The sequence below is a fragment of the Panthera leo genome, chromosome B4, assembly GCF_018350215.1.
Source record: "Panthera leo isolate Ple1 chromosome B4, P.leo_Ple1_pat1.1, whole genome shotgun sequence".
Taxonomy (NCBI): Eukaryota; Metazoa; Chordata; class Mammalia; order Carnivora; family Felidae; genus Panthera; species Panthera leo.
Genome location: NC_056685.1, coordinates 17,434,692 through 17,462,655, shown reverse-complemented (window position 1 = coordinate 17,462,655; position 27,964 = coordinate 17,434,692). Strand labels below are relative to the sequence as shown.

The following is a 27,964-nucleotide window of genomic DNA, read 5'->3' as shown; positions in this document are numbered from 1 at the left end:
CATATTTTTTGAGTGAAAAAAGACTGTACCCAAAAATTCCACCAAGATTATACTGGTAAGTAGATTTTTTTTTTAATCTAGTATTAAAACCAAGTGTCTGAGGCATTAATGGAATTGCTGTTTAAAAACAGGCAGAGGGGGGCGCCTGGTGGCTCAGTCGGTTAAGCGTCCACTTCGGCTCAGGTCATGATCTCACAGTCCGTGAGTTCGAGCCCCGTGTCGGGCTCTGTGCTGACAGCTCAGAGCCTGCAGCCTGTTTCAGATTCTGTGTCTCCCTCTCTCTCTGCCCCTCCCTTGTTCATGCTCTGTCTCTCTCTGTCTCAAAAATAAATAAACGTTAAAAACAAAAAATTAAAAAAAAATAAAAACAGGCAGAGGATTTCTCCCTCACTTTCCCATCTCCTCTTTCCTGCATCCTGTTCCATTGCTCTTAATAAAATCTCTACCGATCAACAGAAGCATTTTGTACAAAGAACTTTTCATTTAAAAGGTGACACGTTGCAATATTTCTTTCAACATAATACATCGCTAAAACTGCAGCAAAACAAATGGCAAATTTTTAATAATTAAGAAAACCCACTTGTTTGTGATATGGGATTTGGATTCATTTAGTTAGAATTCATTGTTTCCAAAGAGACGCAAGTATCTTAGTTGCTAAGTTACCTCATATGGGAACCATCATTTGGGTTTTAAATTAAATTATATTTCCTTTCAAATACAACTAGACTTGAATAATAATGGGACTTCTTGTCATCACTCCTATCAAAGCCTCTCCATAAAAATCCTAAAAGGGAGGTGCTGGACCTAAATTTTGCCCAGTCATGAATACCAACCACGGCTGACATTTCTACAGGCATCATGGCTGCCTACAAGGCAATGGCAGCCCTCCTCTTGAAACCCTCCCCACAGCTTTCTGTCTAATTGGTCAGAATGCAAAATGCCCTACACTTAATAAAGGTCAGCAATCCATAATCTATGTCTCCAAAGGGAAAAGTATAAAGGGGTTGCCCTTCCCACCCATTTTCCTCTTTAAAACGCACACATACCATAATACAATTACGCACTTGTTCAACAAAGTTTGCAGTATTAACAAAAAGTACCAAAGCCTTAAATTAGCTTAGAGACCCCCACAAAGAATAGTGCTAATAGCTTCAGAGTGAGAATAAACATTCACCGTATTTCATACATGTTAACTTTACCTCACTCGGTGCAAAGACTTTTAAATCCAACCACAGTCGTGAATGTGAGCATGTGAAGAAGTAAATCATTAATTCACTTACAGCAAGTTGCCGGGTCTTCATCACTGTCATCAGAACAGTCTGGCTGAGAGTCACAGACCAATTCTTGGGCGATGCACTGGCCACCAGCACAAGTGAATTCCTCTGTAGAGCAAAGCTTTCTGGATGGAGCACGTGCACAGGCATAGACCCAGAGCTGATCCAGCCCAATAAAACCTTTCTGGCTCAGAATGGTCCCTTCAAAGATAATCTTCAAAAGGCAAAACATGAACAATTTATGAGTTGATAATCTCCTTTAAAAGAACCCTCCAGGGGCACCTGGGTGTCTCAGTCGGTTAAGTGTCCGACTTCGGCTCTGGTCATGATCTCGCAGTTTGTGAGTTCGAGCCCATGTCTGGCTCTGTGCTGACAGCTCGGAGCCTGGAGCCTGCTTTGGATTCTGTGTCTCCTTCTCTCTCTGCCCCTCCCCCACTTGTGCTCTGTCTCTATCAAAAATATATAAATGTAAATGTAAAAAAAAAAATAATTTAAAAAAATAACCCTCCAAAAAGAATAGACATTTAATAGTTACTGAGAAAAACACCTGTTGAAAGAGAAGCAAATACAACCAATAAAGTTCCTACTTGAGAAGCCTGACCCACATGTATAATTGGTCTGAATGAAAAAAGCCCTACATTTAAGAAAGGTCAGCAGTCCATAATATATGCCTCCCAAGGGACCAGGACAAAGACTATGGGCACAGCAGATCCACTGACACCTCTGAGAACCCACCCATGAGCAAAAGAAATACTACATGCCACTTCACCCTTGGCAATGTTCCTGACTGCAAACTTGTTACTTGAGCATCATCTTCACTGCTCTCTTTCTTTAATATTCAGGGAAAAGAATAAGTATGATCACTACTTAGAGACCAAAAGCTATAACCGCATCTGGTTTTTAAACTACTGATATCAGCATTGGAATGCAAGAAGGGAAATGTCAGGCAAATAGTAAGGGGACACAACAGAAGAATAGAACATTTAAAATAATAAATATAAAAATCTATTTTCAGAGAAGAAGAATTTCTCTAATAATCAAACAAGTGCTAATTAAAAGAAATAAGTCTCATTGTCTCCAGCTGAATTGCGAGGTTTTTTGAAAGTATACGGTATTAGCAAGTGCAATGACCATACTTGCCAGTCCAATGTAAGATAATATCAAAGTATTGTCCTTGAGCTTCTATCAAGACCAATGGCTAGCTGTCTACCAGAGTGGACAAGAGGTATGAATACCTGACTCTACTAAATAACTATTTCTCTGCCATCCAATATGGTAGCCACAAGCTAGAAAGGACTATTTCAAATTAAGTTAACGAAAACAAAATTAAAATTCCATTCCTCAGCCACACTAGCCACATTGTAAGTGTTCAGTAGCCACGTGTACTACCATACCACGTGTATGGTAGCTATTGGCTACCATATTGGAGAGCACAGATACTTAAATTTCCCCTTATGACAGAAAATACTATTGAGCAGCAGTGAACAAGATGTTGTTAATGTGTAAGATACTAGAAATAGAGACTAATTCCTTTGACTTTCTTCCAGCTTAAAGTCTCTGAATATATTTTCTCCTTTGCAAAAATATGAATATGTATACATATACATATATACGTATATATGTGTATATATGTATATATGTATACACACATATATACATATATGTGTATAATGCTATACATATATGTATGTATGTATACATATGTATACATATATACACATATATATGCAAAAATATGAATATGTATACATATATATATGTATATACACATATTTGTTTGTTCAGAATTACTTAAGGGGGCACCTGGGTGGCTCAGTTGATTGAGTGTCCAACTTCGGCCCAGGTAATGATCTTGCCATTCATGAGTTAGTGCTGACAGCTCAGAGCCCGGAGCTTGCTTCAGATTCTGTGTATCCCTCTCTCTTTCACCTCCCCCACTCACACTCTGTCCTCTTTCTCTCTCTCTCAAAAATAAATAAAAACTTAAACAAAAGAATTACTTATGATCAAGTTTCAGTTTGTAAATACAGCTAACAATTTAGTCTAGAAAATAATATTAAACTTAAATCATATCTAATAATAGAAAAACTTTGTATGCTGCTATATACCATTCTACATATGAATATACTATATACATATATAGTATAAATATATATAAATTATTGGATCTACAGTTGTATATTTTTATAGCAGCAAGAGATCAAATGTGCATAAATGATATCAGTTTGGGTTTCAAAATTGATGAGTTTAAACTTAGATCTCAAAAGGGTGCTATTGTTGAAAAGTTAATTACATTTAATATGCACTTGGAAATCTAGAATAGCTCCCAAATTACTCCCTTTATATTTTGTTTTATCTCTGAGTTAAATAACAAAACAAACTTTAATATTCAGTTTATGTAAAAAGAATGAAACTCTAATCATTTAGTACCTCTTTCAGAAGTTATAAAGATAAATATCGCTTAGAAAATTAAAATAGTGCCAAATGTTATTGCAATAGGCTATGATATAAACCTCAACTTTGCTGTGATTAATACAAAAATGCTATGGTTCAGAAATTCCAATCTGAGCAGTAAATGGGATTCTAAAAATCTGCATGGTTATACTTCAGTTTCATTCGGGTTCTCCCTTTCAAACCTAGAAAGATGTACATATGTGGTATTATCATAAAGGAATGAAATTGGTTTCATGAGCCACATGTACAATCAGTCTTATTATTTTATACTCACAGCCCAGCAAAAAAATATTTATACACTCTATATACAATACAATAGGAAAGGAATCTTAAATAAAATAATGCACTTCAAAAACAAAATTATGAATGGCAATTAATAATACCAGCTATTTAAATGTTGATCCTACTGACATGACTACATTTTACAATATTGCTATATTAGAAAAGAAGGAAATGACAGGTAAATATTTAATATGAAAGGTAAAAAAATATCAGATATGCTTTTCTGCACAATCTCAACTCTATACACAACATGGAATCTTGAGTTAATGTGCTTAAGAGATAGTATTCCCACTGAGCACATGTATATTGCAGACATATCTTTGCAAAGGTAGAGTTATCCATGTTTCATAAAGATGTAAATTACTGCATTCAAAACATTTGCATAGTCTTCACTGATTTTCAATACCAATTTATTATTTATCTGCTTCGTAATGCAGTTTGCTTCCTTGTTTTCAGTGCATGGTGTTGCACCATGCACTGGTGCATGGGGTGGGGGGTGCTAGAGAGGGAGCCCGTGTAAAATGAGGACGCTTTAAACATGAGGAGTCACACTCTGGCTCTTCTACTCGGAGGAAATGTGGCCTGAGAAGGGCTAAGTACAATGAAAAGAAGCAGGCAATGGCTCTCCCCAAATATAGAAATCTATATCATGAATTTAAATGCTAATTTAAACTTAGAAATGGATGACAAAATTCACTACTGCCAAACTACAAATTAAACTTATGATATAAAAAAGTGCTTGTTTTTCCATTTTGTACCTTAAATGTCTTCAGTCCTTCTGGTATTAACACCTCTGCTTTCACCCATTTTCTGTCAGTTGATGCGCTGTATGTCCAAAATATTTCTTCTTCCTTTGATTCAAAGAAAATGACATTACTAATTCCCCAAATTCTACTCTCATATTCGCGTATGTGCTCTCTCAATTACATTTCAGTTGATATGAAAATACTAGGAAGCCTAAAGTACTGGTAAAAAGGTGTTTAACATTTTTTAAAGGAACAATAAAATGGAGGCAGGGGAGGATGAAAAGGCAGAGCCCAGAGGATTTTTAAGGCAGTGAAAATACTCTGGATGATAACATACAGTGGATACGTGTCATTGTACATTTGTCCAAACCCATGGCATGCACAACACCACGTGGGAACCTTAATGTAAGCTATGGACTTTGGGTGATGATGATGATGGTCAATGCGGGTTCATCATTTATAACAAAGGTACAACTCTGATGGAGGATGTTGATAAGGGGGAAGGCTGTGCACGCGTGGTCCCAGGGGGAAAATGGGAAATCTCTGTACCTTCCCCCTAATTTTGCTAAGAACCTAAAACTGCTCTATAAAAACAGTCTTAAACAAATAAGAAAATAAAGCATGTCTATATATTTATTTTTTAACAATGGAGAGTAAGGACAGAACAAAAATTTGAACAGAATCTTAAATAAAGTTTTGTACTTCAAAAATACAACTCTAAATAGAAATTCATAATGCCAGCTATTTAAATGTTGATTCTGCTAACACTACTACACTTTACGATATTGCCATGACATTAGAAAAGAAAGAAATAACACGAAAACACTTAACATGAAAGTTTAAAATACAACATTAGGGGCACCCAGGTGGCTCAGTCAGTTAAGTACAGCTCAGGTCATGATCTCAGGGTTCATGAGTTCCAGCCCCATGTTGGGCTCTGTGCTGACACTTCAGAGCCTGAAGCCTGCTTTGGATTCTGTGTTTCCCTCTCTCTCTGTCCCTCCCCCACTCGCACCTCTCTCTCTCTCTCTCTCTCTCTCTCCCTCAAAAATAAATAAATAAATAAATAAATAAATAAATAAACAAACATTAATAAAAACCACGATGTTATCAGATATATTCTTCTGCACAATCTCAACATATTTTTTTCTATGGGAGAATTCACTCCAAGTTCCAAACAATACAGTTATTGTCTGGAGATTATATTTCCATTCGACTCTCTTGTTCTTTCAAAGACATTTTTGTGCCTTCTAGAGCACAATGCTCTGTCATGCATTGGTAAAATGATCATCTTCCAGGTTACAAAGTACATGCAAAATTATGCTCCTATACACTATGAGGTAAAAGTCTATAATGTACTCCAAAATGTGGCCTATGTTATTGTGCCTTATGACTTGTGACCATGCTGTTACACTCTGAAATAACGTATTTCTTTAGATTCTGTCCAACACGCAAGTTAATTTGACAGTTCCCTGCTAAAGATAGACCAGATTGTTCATAATGTTTACCCGTAAGATGCACTGATTATTTCAAATTTCAATAGAGTGAATATGCAGAGTGGCATAAATATGTCTCAGGTTGAGCTCTGCGACTGCCTGTGCCCTCCTTCCACTGTGAGATAGAAAACAGCACCGGAAGATAACTTCTCGTTGTAATTCATATTTCACATGACACTCACACTTTTTCAGACTCCTGTAAGCATTTGTCTCCCCTCAGCCTCACTTATTTCATTCATAGCCAACACTTTCTAAAAACGAATCTATTTTCAACTCAGTCCTTTACCCTCTGATGTCTGCTCCAATTTCCAAGTCTTGAATATTTCAGAAGATAGTCTAAACCCATTAAAAAAGTACTTCATTTTATTACTTATTCATATCAACTATTAAGACTTCCACTAGACAGTGAAACATCCACGGCAGACGTATTTTCAGCTGACAGCCCCCAGGTCACTTCAGGATGAACCAGAGCGACCCAAAGTTGGGACACACAACTAATTTTTCTTTCAATAATTTCCTACACAACCTCAGTTATTTAGCATCAAGACACTTAACGTCCTCCACAGACAGTTTTAGTGACACTGCTTGGCAAGTTGCATTCAGCACGTCCCTTCACTTTCATTTAGGAAGATAACTTAGAGCAATCCTGCTTTTTTTCCAATGACAAATTAATTCCCCTCTATTCTACCTGAAGAAGAATGTGTTTACAGTTTTTTGAAAAGTGCGCAGCATTCTTCTTAAACTTAAATGGCTTTTTGTACACTAAGTTAACGGTATGTTGTGTATGAAATACAGATTTTTCTAGCACATTTTCCTGTCTGACAGCACAAGTAATGAAAAAGAAAAATAATTTCTTCCAACTAAATAAGTCAGCTTTTATTTTATTCTCTCTTCAATCTCAGACTCTTATGTAGTTACTTTCAACAGGTGCCAATGTAAAAAAGAAACCCTCGGCTCAGAAAAAGCGTTCACGTGAAGTTCTAATTTTCCGTTATCTTAAAATCATTCAATCAACCAATCAATACAAATTCTGAAAATGTCCTTACTCTCCCAGACCAGGATCAATAATGCCATTTTACCTTTCAAGGAAAGAATGACTATATCTCCTGGAGACCTCAGCTTCTCCTTTCCTCTTCCAGTAAAGAAATCAAAGGTACCAAACTCAAGGTTGTTGTTTTTGTTCTTTTTAAACTACTTTCTAAGGCATTTTCGTCCCTGCCTGCCCCAGCTATGTGTTCTTCCCATTTGACATTTGGGAGGTTTTTTGTTTGTTTGTTTGTTTGTTTGTTTACCAGTTTAAATTTTTTTCATTTTTTCCCAGTTTTATTGTTATAACTGACAAATAGCAATGCATATGTTTAAGGTGTACAATATAATGATTTCATATATGTTGTGAAATAATTACCACCATAAATTTAGTGAACCTCCAAAACATCATGAAGTTACAATTTTTTTTTCTTGTGCTGACTTTTAAGATCCATACTCTTAGCAAATTTCAAATATACAAAACCATATTGTTAGCTATAATCCTAATGAATAACCAGTGGTTTTTAATGTTAATCAGAATATGTACAACGCACCACAGGCTGGTTCATTGATAATGGAAACTCTCTTCAGAATAAAATACAGGCTGTTACTATGACTATTACTTTATAGATGATAAAGACCTAATCTCAAGGATCTCTATATGGTAGAAATTAGAACTCCTACACACGTAAGGTGACCCTAAAAAGAGTCAACTTTTTATTTAACAATTTCCCTGTATTTTCTACTTCTCAAATTCTAATGTCCTCTGAAAATAAAGAAAACCACCTTCAGCATTTTACTAGATATTTCTTGATTTACCTGCATATATCCTAAGGGTTGTTTTCTTTATTCTATTCATGGAAGATATAAATGATCATTTTCATCAAGAGCTATTTTTTTTAATTATAGGATTGGAGTCCTTTTTAAGTCTGTGATAAAACATCAACATGTAATTTAAATGTATTTTGATGCAGATTTTTCATTGGTGACCAATATGTTATATGTTATGTATATAGAGCAGAGCAAATAGAGTGTGAGAAAAGATAGCATCTTGCCTTGCAGAATACTAGGTAAACTAATGAACCAAACATCACTCAGTACTCCAAGATTTACACCCAACTGGTTCTGATTAATACATTAGATCAGTTCTCCATGATTAACTTCTTTTCTTATAATGTGGGAGATGGAGTTTTGATTACTATTCTTATTATATGGTGTATCTGAAGTCAGTTTGTTTATAATCTTTTCTTATACAGTCCCAAAGTCACCAGAACACTGATATTGTTCACTTTCAATGATTCATAACTCCCTTATATATAATATATAAATATAAAATATTTATATGAATATAATCTATATTAAATATAAAATATATATAAGTTTATATATATAAACATATATATATAAACTTTTAAAATCCATCACTGTTGTTCAGGGTAGATTAAAATAATCTTTAGTATTAGAATATATATTACACAAATTTCTACTCTAAGACAACTTGGTCAACATTTAGTGAATATCAATTACCTGTGAAAAGCAGTATCATAAGATCATATATTTTTTAAAGCATCTTTAACTATGATATAAATTCAACAAAACTATTCTAGTGGCAAATACTACTGCAAAAATGTCACAAAAATAAAACATAGTACGGAATGCTAGAAATTGTGTCCCATCCATGAAAAAAATATATTAGGCCATCTAATGAGCTCACTCATCCAATTTTATGCTTTAGAACTCTGTGAATGTTCTGGAAAAGAAGAGGTCAAAGAAAAAAGACTGGATAAGAAGAAAATGATACAAAAGAAAAAGAAAGGGGTGTTGTGATAGAACTAGGATAAAAAGGAGAATTTCTCTGGAATTTTCAGATCTCTTAGTAATAGGTAATAGGCAATACCCGAGGATTAATTATGATGGCACTTCAGAATTCAGAAGAAAATAGAACCAAAAAAAAAATGCTATTGACAGATGGTTAGTGATACTTGATAAGAACAAATGCTAAATTAATAAACTTTTCTTGGAAAATGCATTTGGCTGATGTCAGGAGGAAGTTACAACTAGATTTATTCAAAGCACCTCAAGCCAAAAGAATTTGACTTGGATGCTTCTACTGTCTTTTTCCTATGTAAGAATTCGTGCAATTATTATCAAATGTTTCCCATCGCTAGAATGACCACTATTTACCCCTGTGATTTTTTTTTTACTTCTATCAATAAATAAATTCTTCTTCACAATAGAAATTCTGAAAGCATCTCAGATATTTTCCCACTGGTGGCAGATTGTTTTCATTTCAAGTTAGGTTTAGAAAAAAGGCCTGAATTTGTTCTATTTGCTAATATTACCACTGCAACTTTCACTCTACCCAGTGAGCCTTTCTTTGCCCATTCCATTGACTCATTTGTTTATATTTAATCAGTAATTACCAGTCTCTAAAAACTGTATCTACTGGTACCATAACAAGTAATTTGTTTCCATCGTAATTATAGCTCTAGATATGTGGATCTAAAATCCAAAACAGATCCCATCAGAATGTCAACACAGAGCCAACATAACAGAATCTCAAAAATCTCATTTTTATTAGATCTATTATTTCTTTAATATATCTCCATGAATTTTAACAATTCTGTAAAATAATATGGTGCAAATCATCACACAAAATTGTCTACGTGACCGTATCTCTTAAGCTAGTTCTTAACATTTCTTTTCAAAGCTATACTAAATAGAGTCAAGTTAAAGACTATCTAAAGCCTACGCACAACTGAGAAATAGAAACACAAATTGCCAAAAGAGAAATTTCGCTTATTCAATGAATCTGAAATAAATGCAAGTTTCTTCTCACCTTATTACTATATAGTCCTACTCTCAGAACACTGTTTTCCATAGAGTAATAGAATTGAAGATGGCATCTCTTGCCCAGGCAGTGACACACAGAGCTATTTAAATAAGCCTTGCTGTCTAAACGGTTAAGAATAGAAGCATCCTTAGCTCCTATCCACATATAGTAACCTGAAAAATAAAGGGAAATGAAGCAATTTAGAAAAATCAGCTGCTTTCTGTTTGGACAAAATTATTATATTCCCGGGGTTTCCAAAATCAGGCCTGAAAGACAAAGATTGTATTTAAAAGGCTATGCTGTCGTAAATGATTACATCAATTACAAATTATAGGTTTTCATTTCCATATGTATTTTCAAATGCATTGAAATTGGCTCCTAATTCCTGAAATTAGGAAATTTCAATTCATTATTCTTATAAAAATAAATCTGCTGATATAAAAATCTCTATGCTACAAATCATTACCATTTTCTTTAAAATGTCACAATTCAACCTTTCTTTAACCAAGAATTCCACACCTTTCTTCCCAGAATTCTTTCTTCTTTTTTTCTCTTTTACTTTTTAGGTTTAGAAAAACCTTAATAGTTTCAAGGGACTTTAATTTGAACTGCCCTCTTTCTTACCAAACCACAGGAAAGTATCAGATATCTACAGCCCTATTAATCTGCACCTATGAATTTCATAGTATGTGAAAATATTGTCAATCAATTTTAACACATCTGATACTTAAAACCAATTTACACTGTTGTTAAATACAATAATATAGACAAGGTGAAGTTATTTCTATGATTTTACAACTTCACCTTTCATTAATGAAGCCTTTTAATTCTTTATTTCTGTAAGTTAGTAAATATTCCTACAATTTCTAAAAACTATGAATTTAAGCAAAACTCTTATTTATTTAAAATGTAAGAATTTAAGCAAAATACCATAGCAAGTTAATACTTTGCCTCTGATATTTAAACAAAGAAATGATAAATAAGATAAAAAACACATTTTTATAAAAGTTGAGACAGATCCATTGCAAAAAACATATCTAAAAAGATAAGGAAAGAACAAGTATGGTGAGTAGGGTTGAACCCACAGAACTCTTGAACTCTGAGACCAGACTCAAGCTCTGGTAGCTTAGATTTTGACTAATTTCAATATTACCAAAAAAAGCTGGAAGAACAGTCAAATTCTCTCAATGAAGTTGAAGACTAGAGTTGGGGAATTCTGCTCTTAATCTGAGGTGGAAAATACACCAACATTCACTACCTTGGGCTACAACTAAGTGACAGCATATGCAAAACTCCAACCATTATCGCAAAGTACGAAACCCTAAACTAATATTGTTACTAAGGTTGGTCTTAAGGAAATACACGTGAGAATACACCTGGATTATTCAGGTATTAATAGCAAGGTTTGTACTCAAAAGTAACTATTTTACCACCACGTTACTAACTGGAGTTTGACTAGAGCCTAATTGACCTAGGAGAAGAGAGATACCAACTCCAGCAGGCTCTAGCCTTCCACAGGAGAGGAGGAAAATACCCAGATCCAGCCCTGTCTAGCTTTCCTGTCTCATCTAAGGTTGGGGAAGGAAGCATTTTTGAAGATCTTGTAACAGAGGAACAATTTCACTAAAAGACTGAAGAATATTTTTCCTCCACCTCACAATTGGTTACCATATAAAAGGGGATCCCCCTACAAGGGAATACTATTCAAAGAACTGTAGGTCTCAGACCTCATTTAAGAATATGTCTCTAGGGAAACCCAAAGACAACAAGTAAGATAAAATCAAGAATACCAGGTGAATTTTTAGCCTCAGGCATTTACAGCTGCAGCAAAGAGTAAAAAGTCTAATCTCTAGTTGCATAAACATAAAAGGTCATTCATGCTAAATACCTATTGATCTTAATTACTTTTACGTAGTACATCATGTCTGGCTTTCAGCAAAACATTACAAAGCATACTGAAAGGCAAAAAGAAAAAAAAATCCATAGTTTGAAGAGAAAGAGCAAATATCAGAACCAGACACAGATATGGAATTGTCAGACTGGGACTTTAAAACAACTATAATTAATAGTTAAGAGCTCTAATGGAAAAAAAAGTAGAAAATATGAAAAATAAAAAGACTGACAAATGTAGTCAAAGAGCTGGAAATTCTAAGAAAAAAATTTTAAATGCTAGAGACAAAAAATCAAAACAAAAAACAAAAACCACTCCAACAGGAATGAAGATTGTCTTTAATGGGGTGACTAAGTAGACTGGTACAGCTGAAAATATGTCAACAGAAACTTCTAAAACTAAAAAGCCAATATATTTTTTAAGTGGAAAAAAAGGAATAGAATATTCAAGGACTGGGGAATGACTTCAAAAGTGACATATGCCTAATGGGAATACAAGAATGAGAAAGACAAAAAGGAACAAAAGCAGTATCTGAAGCAATATCGACTGACAATTTTCCCAAAATTAATATCAGATTTTAACCACAGTTCCAGGAAGCTCAGAAAATACAAAGCAAAATAAATACCCAAAGCCCTACATGTAAGCATGTCATATTAAAACTGCAAAGGATCAAAAACAAAGAAGAAACCTTAAAAAACAACAACAACAAAAAAAAAACCAACAAAAAAGAGGAAGGGTGCCTGGGTGGCTCAGTCTGATAAGTGTCCAACTTCAGTTCATGCTCTTGTGGTCGGTGAATTGGAGCCCCACAGTGGACTCTGTGCTGATAGCTCAGAGCCTGAAACCTGCTTTGGATTCTGTGTCTCCCACTCTCTCTGACCCACCTGTGTTCATGCTCTGTCTCTGCCTCTCAAAACTAACATTAAAAAAAAGAAGAAGAAGAAAAGAAAAAAAAAACCCAATCTGGAATTCTGCATCCAGCAAAACTGTTCTTCAAAAAATGAAGGAGAAATAAAAACTTTCTCAGACAAATGAAAATTGAGAGAGTTTGTAGCCAATAGACCTGCTTTGTAAGTAATGTTAGGAGAGGAAGTTGGCAGCAGACTAGGAGAACCCTAGACTCATCTTATCCCATGAACACAACCAGGTAACTATCAAATCATCTTAAACAGCCCAGAAATTGAGGCGAAGACTGGCAGAACACACTCCACAACTAAAGGGAGAGATGAGACCACATGGAATAAAGTAGAAAGTGCAGAGACATAGTTTAGGGGAGAAAGAGACCACAGGTGCTGCAGAGGGAAAGGAGCTGCCGTCACAGAGAAGGGCAAGCAAGAGAGGAGCGCACAGGGGAATGCACGAGAAGAAAGTTGCAAAGAATCATTGGCCTGGAAAAGAAAAGGAGCTGAATTCTGTGAGTTCTTGCAACCAGGAGGGCTTATAGCCTGGGGTTTTAAAGGTCAGTGAGCTTAGCTGGGATAGAGCCCAGAGGGCACTGCACTGCTCCTGGAGAGAAGGCAGGCAAACAACCTGAGGGCAGACAGCACCAAAAACACCTGGGGAACACAGGGAGGAGATTATTCGTTCTTCTCCGAGTACATCCCTGGGAGGCAGTGTTCACAGAGATCCCTCTGTGAAGACAAAGGAGCTGGCCAGCACCATTTCCTCCCCTGTCCTCAACATAAACACAGAGCCACCTGCAGGAAACAGTGCAGCTCCAAAACTGGGTGCCTAACCAGCTTACACTGAGCCCCAGCCCCCTGTGCTTTGGCAGACTGCCCTTCTCAGTGAAGCTTGTCTTGGTCCCAGCACAGCATCCCCTCCCCCAGAAGACCAGCACAAACCCCTACCCACACCACATCTCCCAACCATGGAGTTCTGCGGGGCTTCAATTCTGGTGGAAGTGGTGTCAGGTTTCATTTCACAAGCAGCCGAGAGCACACATAGTTTAAATTCACCACATTCAGGCCAGACACCCAACACTGCCCACACGCAGCAGGTGAGAAGAGCCTCTGCAGATGACTGACCTGAAGGACAGAGCAGCCAAAACACAACAGCAGAGTTCATCCAGCACATACCAGAGACACACACTAAAGCACCATCCCTGGACACTGCATGACCTCTTCTCCATATAGCCATTATCATCAGGAGCAGAAGACATAATCGGCTTTTCTAACACGGAGAAGAAGGCAGAGATTCAGACAAAACACAAAGACAGAGGGATTGATCCCAAATGAAAGTACAAGCTAAGGCCACACAAGAGATCTCAGTAACACATATGAGTAACATTTCTGATGGAACATTTAAAGCAGCAATTGTAAAGATACCCACTGGGCTTGGGAAAAAATAGAAGACATCAGGGAAACCCTTACCACAGAGATAAAAGTTAAAAAAGAATTAATCAGGGACAAAGGGCACAATAAACGAGATTGGAAACAGTCTTGATGTATTAAACAGCAGGCAGGAAGAAGCAGAGGAATGAATTAGTGACCTAGAAGACAAAACAAGGGAGAACAATGGAGCTGAACAACAGAGAAAAATTATGCAACATGAGAATAGATTTAGGGAATTCAGTGATCCCATCAAACATAATAACTTTCATATATAGGAGTCCTAGAAGAGGAGAAAAGGGGGCAGAAAATATATATCAAGAAATAATAGCAGAAAATTTCCCTAATCTGGAAATGGAAACAGACATCCAGATCCAGGAGGCACAGAGCACTCCCATTACAATCAACAAAAGCAGGCCAACACCAAGACATATAATTAGATTTGCAAAATATAGCAACAAAGGAAAAATCTTGAAAGCGGCAAGAGAAAAGAAGTCCTTTGCTTACAAGAGAAGACCTTTAAGGCTAGCTGGAGATTTCTCAGCAGAAAACTTGGAAAGCCACAAGGGCATGATATATACAAAGTGCTGATGGGGGAAAAGCTGCAGCCAAGAATACTCTATCCAGGAAGGCTATCATTCAAGAGGAGGAGAGATAAAGAGCTTCCCAGACCAACAAACACTAAAGGAGTTCATGACCACTATACCTGCCCTGCAAGAAATATTAAAGGAGACTCTTTGAGTACAAAGGAGAGACTAAGAGCGACAAAGACAAGAAAGGATCAGAGAGAATCTCCAGAAACAATGACAAAACAAGTAATAAAATGGCAATAAATGCATATCTATCAAGAATCACTTTGAATGTAAATGGGCTAAGTGCTCCAATAAAAAGACACAGGGCATCAGAATGGATAAAAAAAGCAAAACCCATCTATATGCTGCCTACAAGAGACTCATTTTAGACCTAAAGACACCTGCGGATTGAAAGTGAGGGGATGGAGAAAAATTTATCACACAAATGGAAATCAGAAAAAAGGTAGAGCAGCAATATTTAAATTAGACAAAATAGACTTTAAAGCAAAAACTGTAACAAGAAATGAAGAAATGTACTAAATTATAATGAGACAATACAACAAGACAAAACAATTTAAATATTTATGCCTCGAACATGATAGCACCCAACTATATAAAACAATTAATAACAAACATAAAGGAACTAATTGATAATAATACAATAATAGTAGGGGACTTAAATACCCCACTTAGATCAATGGACAGATCACACCTATACAGAAAATAAACAAGGAAACAATGGCTTTGAATATAAGTAATGTTAAAAGAAATTCTTCAAAGAGAAGGGAAGAGATTAGTCATAAACTCGGATCTAAATAAAGAAAGGAACAGTACTAGGAAAGCAATAAATAAAGCAAATCAGTTACCTTCAAATTTTGGCAAAACCTTTTATTTTTAATATTCTGAATTGATCTAAAAGAGAACAGTTCAAAATAGCAATAGCCACAATGTATTTGATGATTATAGTTTGCATATAAGTGAAATGAGTGATAACAATGACACAAGGGACAGGAGGGAGAAATTAGGAATATTTTATGATTATAAGATAACGTGCACTTTGTGAAGAAGTATGAAGTTATTTCTTTTTTTTTAACGTTTATTTATTTTTGAGACAGAGAGAGACAGAGCATGAATGGGGGAGGGTCAGAGAGAGAGGGAGACACAGAATCTGAAACAGGCTCCAGGCTCTGAGCTGTCAGCACAAGGCCTACATGTGGCTTGAACTCACAAACCGTGAGATCATGACCTGAGCCGAAGTCGGACGCTTAACCGACTGAGCCACCCAGGTGCCCCAAGAAGTATGAAGTTATTTCAAAGTGGAGTTGGATTAGTTGTAAATATATTTCATACACTCACAGCTAGCACTAAAAAAAAGGGGTAAAAATGGAAATATAATTGAGATACTAAAGAAGGAAACAAAAAAAGAAGCATATAAAATCCTCATTTAAAACTACAAAGGCCTAACAGGAATGGGAGACAAAAATAAGAACAAAGAATAAGAGCAACAAATAAAAAACACTAACACACAGGCTCCCAGGACATGTATTTAATAGGAACTCAAGAGGACAAGAACAGAGGGACTGAAAGAAACTTCCCAGAAAAGAGTTAACATACCATGTTCACAAGTGATAACATATATGCATTCTGAGCACTAAAAAATTTAAATAAAATATATTCACATCATTACTAATAACGATGATATTTCAGACAGTAGAGATAAACATTTTATTAAATCTCCATAAAATGGAAAAAAATTAGATGAGCTCAGACTTCTTGATGACTACAGTAGATATCAGTAGCTAAAGAAGAACCATCACTATGTACTTAGAAATAAAATGAACAGATTTTCATTCAAAAATTGTATGACTAAATAGATTATTATTTAGGAGTGAGGCCATTAAAAACACTTGAAGCTTATAAATGCTTAGCAAAACCATCACCACAGATCTTTTCTGAATAAAAAAATAATTACTAAGTGAACCAATTCAAGAAGGAAAGGAATCAAGGGCATGAAATAAAAGAAACAATGGTGAATAAAGAAAATGATAAAGATAAAAGACCAAAACCCAAAGGCCTTAACAGACACCTCACAAAAGAAGACATACAAATGACAAATAAGCATCAGAGATGTGCCATATCATAAGGCATCAGGGAAACGCAAACTAAAACCAAGAGAAATCGCTACACACCTATTTGAATGGCCAGAATCCAGGACACTGACATCAGCGAAATGCTGGAGAGGGTGTGAAGCAACAAGATCTCTCATTCATCGTTGATGGGAATGAAAAATGATACATTCTCTTTGGAAGACAGCTTAGGAGCCTCTTATAAAACTACACATATTCTTACTAAACGATTCAGCAGCCATGCTCCTTAGAATTTACTCAAAAGAGTTGGAAACCTATGTTGACACAAAAACCTTCACATGGATGTTTATAGCAGCTTTATTCATAATTGCCAAACACTTGGAAGCAACCAAAATGTCCTTCGGGAGGTGAATGAACTCTGGTACATCCAGACAATGGGATATAATTCACTATTAAAACAAAATAAGCCAACAAGCCACGAAAGGGACAGAGAGGAACCCTAAATGCACATTACTAAATGAAGGAAGCGAATCTTAAAAGGCTACCAACTGTATAACTCCAATTATATGACATTCTGGAAAAGGCAAAACTATGGAGAAAGTAAACCAACATGGAAGTAGAAAAAATAGCTATTACTTTCTGCTGTGACAAAATTTTAAATTACTAAATTAAGAAAAGACTAACAATACCTCCTCAAAAAAAGAAAGAAAGAAAAAGCAGTGGAAAGAAAAATAAACAGACACCACAAATTTAATGTTAGATGAAAAGAAAGAAAATCATCGATAACACTAGTGAAAAGGAGAGCTAGTCAGCTTTATAAAAGCGTTTTAATACTTTACCTTTTTCTTCCCACAATATCTACTATCTGTTGATGATTAAATAATAAAACTTACAAAATTAAAAGTTAACCTAGTATAATTCTTTCTTTACACTGTCAATAATATGATTTTTTTACTTTCAATATCTATGCAAATATAGCTTCAATAAAATACACTCAGTATATACATCAAGATCCCTGATGAAATATCTTCATACTACCCACAATAAGTCAAAATCCTAAAAATCATATATACAGAAGATTATTTTTTATTTCCTACCTTCATCATCACTACTTTGATCCTGCTGAGGTATAGATTCTAATGCAAGAACCTCTCTTGCTTTTGTGCGCATCCAGGAAATTCGCCCAGCAGATGTTTCTGATGCCCAGTCACACATGTCAGATTCAAATCCACAGACGTGACATACTACAGAAAGCCAAAAAAGATCTTGGTGAACCATCACAGTGTACTAGAGTAGCTGCTTAGCCATCGTTATGTATTATAATCAAAGCTTAACACGCGCACACATACACACACACACACAATTTCATACCTACAAATTTTGGTTCAATAAGCCTTAGAATATACCAGCAAATGTGTTTTTCAGAAGTTCCTCCCTTGATCCAGATAGGCATCCTCCCAAATGGAAAACACTGCCATTCAAAAGTGAAAAGATGTTTCCATTTTTTCTTGTACACTGCTCCTATTACAACGTTTTAAACGGCACATATATAATCTGACCTTACCTACCTTATGAAATTAGTTTAAATCACTTGTTATTCATAATCACATGGAAATTTTAAAGAACAAACACTCTATATAATTGAAAGCTGGTCTTTAATGGAACTACTTTATAAAACATCACCTTAAAATTACATATTTAGTATCTTTCATGTTTTGAATAAAGCATAGACTTCCAACAACACTCCAGCTAAAATTAGGACATAAATGTCAACAAAGGTTGCCAGGTGAGTATCCCTCATAGTGGTCTGAATTCCTAGCAGTGGTCCAAGTCTCATGGATGGCTACAGACCATCATGGTGGGCATCTCGATTTAACACTTACAGCTCAATCCTTCCTCTGTAGAATCAAAATTGCAGAGACGTGAATCTAGATGGCACAGTTCCTGCTCGGTATTCAGTGTTTCTTGACATGGTAAAATTTCATCTGTTAAATTTAAAGAGAGGCAAGAAGGGAGATGTAGGTACAACTGGAAAGACTCATGCATTTCCTAAAATGTTAGCATTTGTTCTAGAAAGCACTCTTCACCCAACTCCTCTCTGTAACAGCATCGCTCCCCAGGCAGCTCCATCACACAGAGAGTCAGAGAGAATAATACAACTATGCCAGTGCTTCTGGGATTTAATCGGATCTCTGTGGTGACCGCCAAGCCCCCAAACCAAACCGTCCATGTCTCCATGGAAGTAACATGGCCTAATGTGGAAACAAGGAGCCTATTATTAGAAGGATAATTGTACCTGTGTCAACTATGACATATGCTGATATGCTGTCCTCTTTAACTGGAAGCTGATCTCCTGGAACCGCGGTCCCTGAAATCCTCTCCCTGCTTGGTGTCTGTTTTTCCCTCCACTGCCCGCCCAACACAGGGCTGGAAAGTGGACTGGGTATCCTCCCTGCTCCCTTGCCACTTCCACACAATTCTCAGTCCCATCTCCCCAACCACCTCAGCTTTGAGTCTCCCGACATCAGATGACATCCCTCGTTGTGCCAGCTTGTGGCAGTCACCTACAGACACTGGTGCACCACCCCTCCACCTCGAGGATTTTGACTCTTGGCAGTCATCGTCATTTTGATATCTACTTTCATCTTGTCTCTTCATCTCTTGCTTTTTTCGTATTGATGGTCATGAAGAAAGGTTGAGGAAAAATGACCTCTGCCACCACGCCTGTGAGTACCATCATTACAAGTGGTAACGTTTCCTTTATCTTAATTACAAGTGGCCGACTCCTCAACCATCACCTCTCTCCACTCTTTCCTCCTAGTATCAGCGCTAACAATTTTTTGACAGCACGAGGTCCCACGAGCTACTGGTCCGACAGTTTTCCAATTCCTTTCATCCTTTTTCATGTTCTCTTTTCCTCTCTCACAGACGTGAGAGCCACTCCCTCTGGCACTCCTGTGCTTCCTCATAGTCTCAGGGCAAAAACTCTGGTAAGTACAACCCTACAGGTACTGTAGGTATCTGACAATTCACTTTTTTTTTTACATCATAATGTGTTAAAGAACAAGAATTCAGGGCATCTGGGTGGCTCAGTCGGTTAAGCATCTGACTTCAGCTCAGGTCACGATCCTGTGGTTTCTGAGTTTGAGCCCCACATCGGGCTCTCTGATGTCAGTTCAGAGCCCGCTTCAGATCCTCGGTCCCCCTCTCTCTCTCTGCCCCTCCCCATCTCATTCTCTTTCTCTCTCAAAATAAATAAATAAACTTAAAAAGAGTTTAAATAATGTATTTAAAAAATAAAAAATAAAGGACAAGAATTCAACCAGATGAATTTGAAGATCTGATTGGTTTCATTAGCAATAAATTAAAGCAATAATCAGACAGCACCCCAAGTAGAAAGCAGAGGGGAGCTCTGAGGAGCCATACCAAATGGAAGGTTTTCATAGGAAGGAGTGTAGAGCAAGACACTTACTAGCAAAAGAAAACAAAAGATTGTTCCAGGCAAGGTCACGTTCCCTTGGAGAAGGTCAAGGGATCTTACTAGGTGGATTACGTCATCTTCCTTTGGAGGATGGAGAGGGCCCATGTCATAGAATACCTCACTAGTACTGATCAGAAGGTTCCTGATTGACAGGTTAAGACAGACCTTTCTGAAGAAGTTGAAACTGTAATTAGGTTAGACATTAAGCCCCAGTTTGGTGACTTAGCCTAGTTCAAGTGACACCATTTTAGGCCTGTGGTTTTCTTTTTAACAGATGAGAGTGCCTGATATTAAACTTTTGATGGCTGAGGGCGCCATTTCAAAGATATCCATCTGGAATAAACACATTGCTAGCCACACAACTAGATCAGGAACCTCTTGAACTCAATGAAGGCAGACCCCTGGATCCATGGTCTCTCTCCACAACCTTGCTGTGATGCCCTTGGACACCCTGTACATCCTCCAGGACCTATGTGTAATGAAACTTGTTTTCTCAGAGTTCCCTGATGGTTGTTGCTGAGGTGTATCCTGCAATCCTAACAAGAACCACAAGGTCTGGGTCAGCCACAACACGGGCTCTGATCAAGGAAACATGTGTGGGGGCTCGTCACAAGCAGCGTGGGCCCAGATGACTGCCCCAGGCATTTCCAGCCCAAGACATGGCTATTGGTAGGCTGAGACCACCAGGGAACTGGTCACCCACTCCAGCCTGCATCTGTGGGGCTGAAGATGAGTGATGGAGCCCACCACCATGCTGATTAAAATGGTTTTATGTCTGTGACTACTCACTCCATCTCATCGTCCACCATGTTTCCCCTTCTTTCCTTTTCCTCCATTTCCTCTTTCCTTTTCCTCCTAGACAACTATTCAAAACTCCTTACTTCCTCCTTCAAATTCCAACTCCTCCCCTATCATCCTTCTCAGCTAATATTCTTGCTCCACATTTCATCGGGAAAATGAGAGGAAACAGCAGAAAACCTCACAAGTCCCACTACCTATCTCCCTGAACTGCTGCCTGAGTACCTTTCTTCTTGTAACTGTGGGTCAACCAGCCATGCTCTTCTCTGGGCCCCTCTTTGTTTCTACAAAAAATCATCTCCTCTTCCCTGTTTTAGGAATTATTCCAGTAATTTCCTCCCCTCTTTTACATCAACAGGTTTTCTTTTCCCTTCGATACACGAAGGGGCCAAAATTTCATCCATCTTAGGAAAGCCCTCTGGCCCTCCAACCCCCTCCAACTAACTTCTCTAAGTTCTGCCTATTCACACTGACTCCAACACCAATTCTCCCCACATCCTTCCTTGAACCTGCTCTAGTGAGGTCTTTTTTTTTAAGTTTTTTTTATTGAGGTAACATTCACATAACATAAAATTCACCATTTTAACCATTTTAATTATTTTAAAGTATACAGTTCAGGGGCTTTTATTCATAATAATTGTGCAGTTATCACCACTAATTCCAAAACATTATCACCCCATAACCCATAAACCCATTATATATAAAACCCATAAATTATATAAGACCCATAACCATTATATATCACTCCCTTTCTCTGCTCCTCCTTGGACTCTGGCAACCACTAATCTCCTTCCCATCTCTACAGATTTCCCTATTTTGGATATTTCACATAAATGGAATCATACAATATATGGTCTTCTGTGCTTGACTTCTCTCACTTGGCATAATGTTTTCAAGGTTCCTTCATGTTGTAGCACATATCAGAACTTTTTTTTTCTTTTTCATACCCTTACCACTCCACTGAAAGTGCATATATCAAGAATGACCTCTGTATTGTTAAATCCAACATTTAATTTTTCTTCCTTATCATACCTGACATGGCAGTAATATTGAAACTAGTCGATCACTCAATCTTTCTTGAAACGTTTTCTTCACTAGGTTCTAGAACATAATTCTCTCCTGGTTTTCCTCTTAAATTACTGGCTGTTCATTCTCAGTCACCTTTGCTGGTTTTTCCTCATCTCCACATGACACAAACATGAGGGGGCTCTAGACCTCAGTCCTTGGATTCCCTTCTCTTCTCTACACCACAACCTTGTTAATATCACCTCACCTCATGCCTTTAAAACATTTCCTTCTTATCAAATTATATTTTAGGCCTAGTTTCACTGGTCTCCAATATAGACATCCTGTTGCTGTCTTGGCCCTTTCACTTGAAGAGCTAACATGTATCTCAACAGAAATAGGTCTAAAATTAAACTTCTGATTCTTTCCTCCAAAGCTTCTCCTCCCACTTTCCTCCCCATCACAGTTCGTGATAATTCCATCCAACCTATTTCAGGAGGAAATCTGGATCCATGACCCATCTCTCGCTCTCACCCATCACGCGATTCATCAGCAAAGCTTTGCTTTCTCTATGGAACACATCCAGAATCTCATTACATCCTACTGCCTCTGCTACTACTACCAATTCTGACTCAAGGAAAATCACTCTTTCTGGATTACAGTAATAACTCTGTATTTTGCTCCCTTGTTGCTGCCCTTGTCTCCCTCTGACCTTTAAATATATGAGTCAGATCACATCTCCTCGGCTCAACATCGTTACATGGGTTTCTGTCCTTCATGAAATAAATACAGAAGTCCTCACCATGATCTTCCTCATACAGACAAAGCTGACTCTTGCCTTGAGACCTTTGTATTTATAGTTCCTTCCAAAATATGCATGGCTTTCTCCCTCAACTCCTTGGGGTTTTTTTGTTGTTGTTGTTTAGAAACATATTTTCCACGTGACCATGCCTGACGAAAACTTCACTTTACCTTCATCTATGGCACTTCTTATCTTGGCTTTCTGCTCTATTGTTCCCCACAGCACATATCACCACTTGACATAGTTTTTTTTTTTTTTTTTTTTTGCTTAGTATCTTTCTCCCTTTGACTAAAATGTAAGTTCCATGAACACAGGGATTGGTGTTTGTTTTTCGTTGCTGTCTCCCCATTGTCTGAAATAACTCTTGGCACAACGTAAGTATCCAATATATAGTTGTTTAAGGAATGAATAAATATAATTCAACAGAATACTTGACAATATCATCGATCCTATGTAAAGTGCTTACGTTTTTATTTGGAATACAATTGAAGCCACTGGTTATGAAACAATTTATGAATAACACCCATAAGCTGATTTCTTATAATAGGAGCTTACAAATAATGAATATGCAAAGCCTTTGAATGTAAGATCCTCTGAAAATAAAACTGCATATGCAATTAAGGGAGTGTAGGTAATAAATGAAGCTAAGGTTGCACAATAACAATTAACATGAAACAATTAAAACTGTAATTTTTGTTGATTCACATAATAGCTGCAGATCTTCTGCTTCCTGGAGCTAAATAATTAAGTATTGGCCATAGTTCAATTAAGTGTTGTATATTATCTCTAATTTTTCACTATTTATACAAGAAAAAAAATTCACAAAGGTACTATGAACAAAAATAGCAAAATAGTCAAGTATCAATTGCATGATATTAACAACATAGCTTGTGTCAATCGGTATGAAATATCTTTCACCAATGTCAACCATTTTTACTACCTTCATTCCCCAAACTGGAATTTGTAACCGTAAAAACAGTAGATGGGGGTATAAGTTGACAGTTAATCTTCTGGACACTTCTTTTTCTTTCAGTGCATTCAATCTCAGAGCTCAATACTATTTCAAGAAGTCAGTTATCTATATTTACATTCATACGCATTTTTCCTACATCCCCACCCTCTTTCTATCTCATTCTTACATTGCACCACAGTCTAGCAGCAGAAAATTACTTTGAGGATTTTAAAATCCTCCATCCATGATACATGATCATCAGGATGCAGCTTTGCCAACGTTTCAAGGTCTCTATACCAATGAAGCCACATTTCCTTCAAACCTTATCTTGTACAAGCAGGTTGTATAAAATTGGCCAGACTCTCTCTCAGATGGTAGAGAATGAAGCGCAAGTCTCAAGGCCATTGCAGTAAAAGTTATAATTGACATCCACTTTTGACTCCAGGGACTTAGGACAATTTCTTTGTCAATGTTCTTAAATTAATAATGAATTTCAAGGGACAGTTATTAGATCTTAAAAGGTAACTAGAAATTAATAGGACAAAAAAGGTAACTAGGTCCTTGGTTATTTAGCTGGATAATATGTATGCACCATTCAGGTTCTCATTAAAGATGATTTATATATTTGGGGCCTTCATAAATGAGACTAACGCAGTGTCCTGGCAAACCAATCTAAAAATCTTCAGAGAATATTCACAATATTCTGATTATGAACCATAGCATGCAATTTTTATAAAAAATTATAATAAGCAATTTATTCAAGAATCAGTGTCATTCAAGAATCAGTGACTAAACACATATGTATTCACAGTCACGAAGCTCGACTTTTTTTCACACGTGCCACTTTGGTAAAGTCTAAAAAGATTCTCCTTTCAATGAATGTGCAGCGAATTTTCTTGGAAAAGGGCAGTATTTAGCATGATACTGTTTGAAGGTGTGGGCATAATCTAAAAGATTTCCCTAATATTAGAGAAAGAATTTAGTTGAATTTTCCAACTCACAAAGTGTTCTGAAACCATAAAGATGCCTATACCTATACTGTAAGCACTTATATAAAGTTTACATGTTTACGATAAAGAGAAATATGTAGAACAAAACTAGAAAGTCGTGCTTTTTCCTTAACGGTAATACTACCAAGGGCTCTGTGTAGCAGCTTCCTCACCATGAGAATCTTTTCAGCTTTAAAAAGTACTATTTCTTCTTTAAATTTATTTAATTTAACATACAGTAAAATCCATCCTTTGGGTTATTCAGTTCTATGAGTTTTGACAAACATAGACCCATGATCTTTCAATCAATACTCCATTTATTTAGTCAGGTATTCTTGATGTCTTTGATCATTATTTTGTAGGTTTCAGAATACAAATCCAGCACGTATTTTGTTAGATTTATATATAAAAATTTACTTTGATTGTATTACAAATGGCGTCATTTTTCTAATGTCAGTTTTCAGGTGTTCATTGCCATTAGATAGAAATACAACTGATTTTATACTGACTTTGTATACTGCTACTGTGATAAAAATAAAATAATTTTAAAATAATTTTTATTTATTTAAAAATAAATTCTGTGATATTTTATCCATAGACAATCACGTTATCTGCAAATACGGCAAGACTTATTGCTTCTGTTGCAACTGTATGTGTATACCTTTACTTACATGTCTTGCCTTATTGCATTGGCTGGGATTTCCAGTAGGTCTTGAATACAAGTGGTAAGAGTGGACATCACTGCCTACTTCTCAGTTTTAGAGGTGAAGCACTCATTCATTATGGGTATGATGTTAACTGTTTGACCTTTGTATATGCTCTTTATTGGGTTAAAGATGTTAATAGTTTGCTGAGGTTTTTAATCATGGCTGTTTGATGAATTTTGTCAAGTGCTTTTTCTGTATCTACTGAAATCATCACATGCTTTTCTTCTTTTGTCTGATTACATGGTAAATTACATTGATTACTTTCTAAACATTGGACCAGTTTAGATGATTGTAATGTAATCTCCTGGATGACTGTAATGTAATCTCTTTCTAATGTATTACTGGATTCCATTTGCTAATATTGTGATAAAGATTTTTTTGTGAAAGAAATGTTGGTCTGTAGCTTTCTTTTCTTATAATATTTTTGTTCAGTTTTGGTGTTAGGGCAAAGTTGCCCTTCTAGAATAAGGTAACAAGTATTATCTTCCCTTATATTTTCTGAAATAGAATGTATAAAACTGGTGTTATTTTTTCCCCTAAATATTTTATACAATTTTCCAGTGAAACCACGTGGTCCAGGAGTTTTCTTTAATGGAAGATTTAAAGTACGTGTCCTATTTTGTTAATAAACATAAAACTATTCAAATTATCACTTTCTTCTTGAATGGCTTTTGATTATTTGTGACTTTCAGGGAATTTGTTCATTTCACATACATTGTTAGATCTATGTACAGAGTTTTTGTAGTATTTCCTAATTACTATTATCCTCTAATACCTGTAGAGTCTTTAATGTTAGCTCTATTTCATTCCAAATTAGGTAATATGTGTCTTTCCTCTTTTTGTCTTGGTCAATTCAGCTAGAACTTTATCATTTTTTATTTACCTCTTCAAAGAACCCGCTTTCGGTTTCAATAATTTTCTCTACAGCTTTCTCATTTTAAATTCCATTATTTATTGTCTCTCTATATATTATTTTCCCACTGTTTGATTTAGCTTTTATATGTTCTTCTTTTTCTGCTTTCATTAGATGAATAGTTAAATTTACAGGCTTGAGACCTTTTTTCTTTCCTAACAAAAACATTTATACCTATTAATTTTTTCCTCAGCACTGCTTTAGCTATCTTACACAAATTTTAGTACGTTATATTTTCATTTTCTTTCAGTTCAAAATATTTGGTTCTTTCAAAGTATGTTTTATTTAAATTTGTGACATTTAATTTCCAAGTGATTGTGGATGTCCCAGATTTGTAGTTTAATTTCATTTTGCTCAGAGGATATATTTTATACCATTTCAATTGTTTTAACATTCTTAAGGTTTGTTCTGTGGCCCCAGTAGTACTGCTAAGCCATATTGGAGCCTGGAAAATTCAGTAATACTAATACCATCGTCATTTAACATTTTTATATTTTGTTTATCATTGATTTTTTCATTAATTGTGAGCTTTTAATGTGTGGTATTAAAATATTACTTATCTTAATTAGCGCTTGTCTTACCCTGCTTGGGCTGCTATAACAAAGTACCTAGATTGGATGGCTTAAGGAGCAAAAATTTACATTCTCACAGTTCTGGAAGCAAGAAGTACAAGATGAGGTTGCCAGAGTGTCTGACTTCTCGTAAGGGTCTTCTTTCTGGCTTGCACTTGGCTACCTTCTCACTGTGACCCTCACATGACAGAAGGACAGGGAGAGAATAAGAGAGAGGATGACAGAAAGAGAGGGGTGGCGGGGAGGGAGAGAGAAAGCGAGAGCGAGATCTCCTCTTCTTATAAGGCCACAGTTCTATTAGATTAGGACCCCACCTGTATGATCTAATTTAATCTTAACTACCTAAGACACTATCACCGATATAGTCACATTGGGGTCTAGAGTTTCAACATATGAAATTTGGAGCGGGGCACAATTTGGTCCATAACAAATTTTTAGTGTCCCCTTAAATTCTGCATCTGGGGGAGGATCTCCCATGCCTCCTTGAGTCTTGCCACTGGGCCCAGGCTATAGTCTTAGTTTACTAGTGAACGTTCAGCATGCACTGAAAAGAAGAAGTATTCTGCTATAGTTTTAAACGACTTGTTTAAAATGTCAATTATATCAAGTAGGTAGATAATTTTCTGCCTTTCCATAGATTGCCTTTTCATTTTGTTTCCTGTTTGTCTCTTTTGCTGTGCAGAAGCTTTTTAGTTTGATGTCTCGTCCCACTTGCTGATTTTTTTCTTTGGTTGCTTGTGATTTTGGTGTCACA

The 27,964-nt window shown here is 36.3% G+C and overlaps 1 protein-coding gene across 1 annotated transcript in view; it reads right to left on the bottom strand.

The window, feature by feature from the left end:
* The window catches only part of MALRD1 (MAM and LDL receptor class A domain containing 1), a 774,784-nt gene that overhangs the window by 690,786 nt on the left and 56,034 nt on the right, over nt 1-27,964 (bottom strand). The window contains exons 5-9 of the mRNA XM_042948257.1: nt 18,875-18,976; nt 18,089-18,235; nt 10,118-10,284; nt 4,769-4,861; nt 1,281-1,488 (exon numbers count right to left, since the gene is read on the bottom strand). Of these exons, the coding sequence (XP_042804191.1) occupies nt 1,281-1,488; nt 4,769-4,861; nt 10,118-10,284; nt 18,089-18,235; nt 18,875-18,976 (717 nt within the window). The remainder of the gene's footprint in view (nt 1-1,280; nt 1,489-4,768; nt 4,862-10,117; nt 10,285-18,088; nt 18,236-18,874; nt 18,977-27,964) is intronic.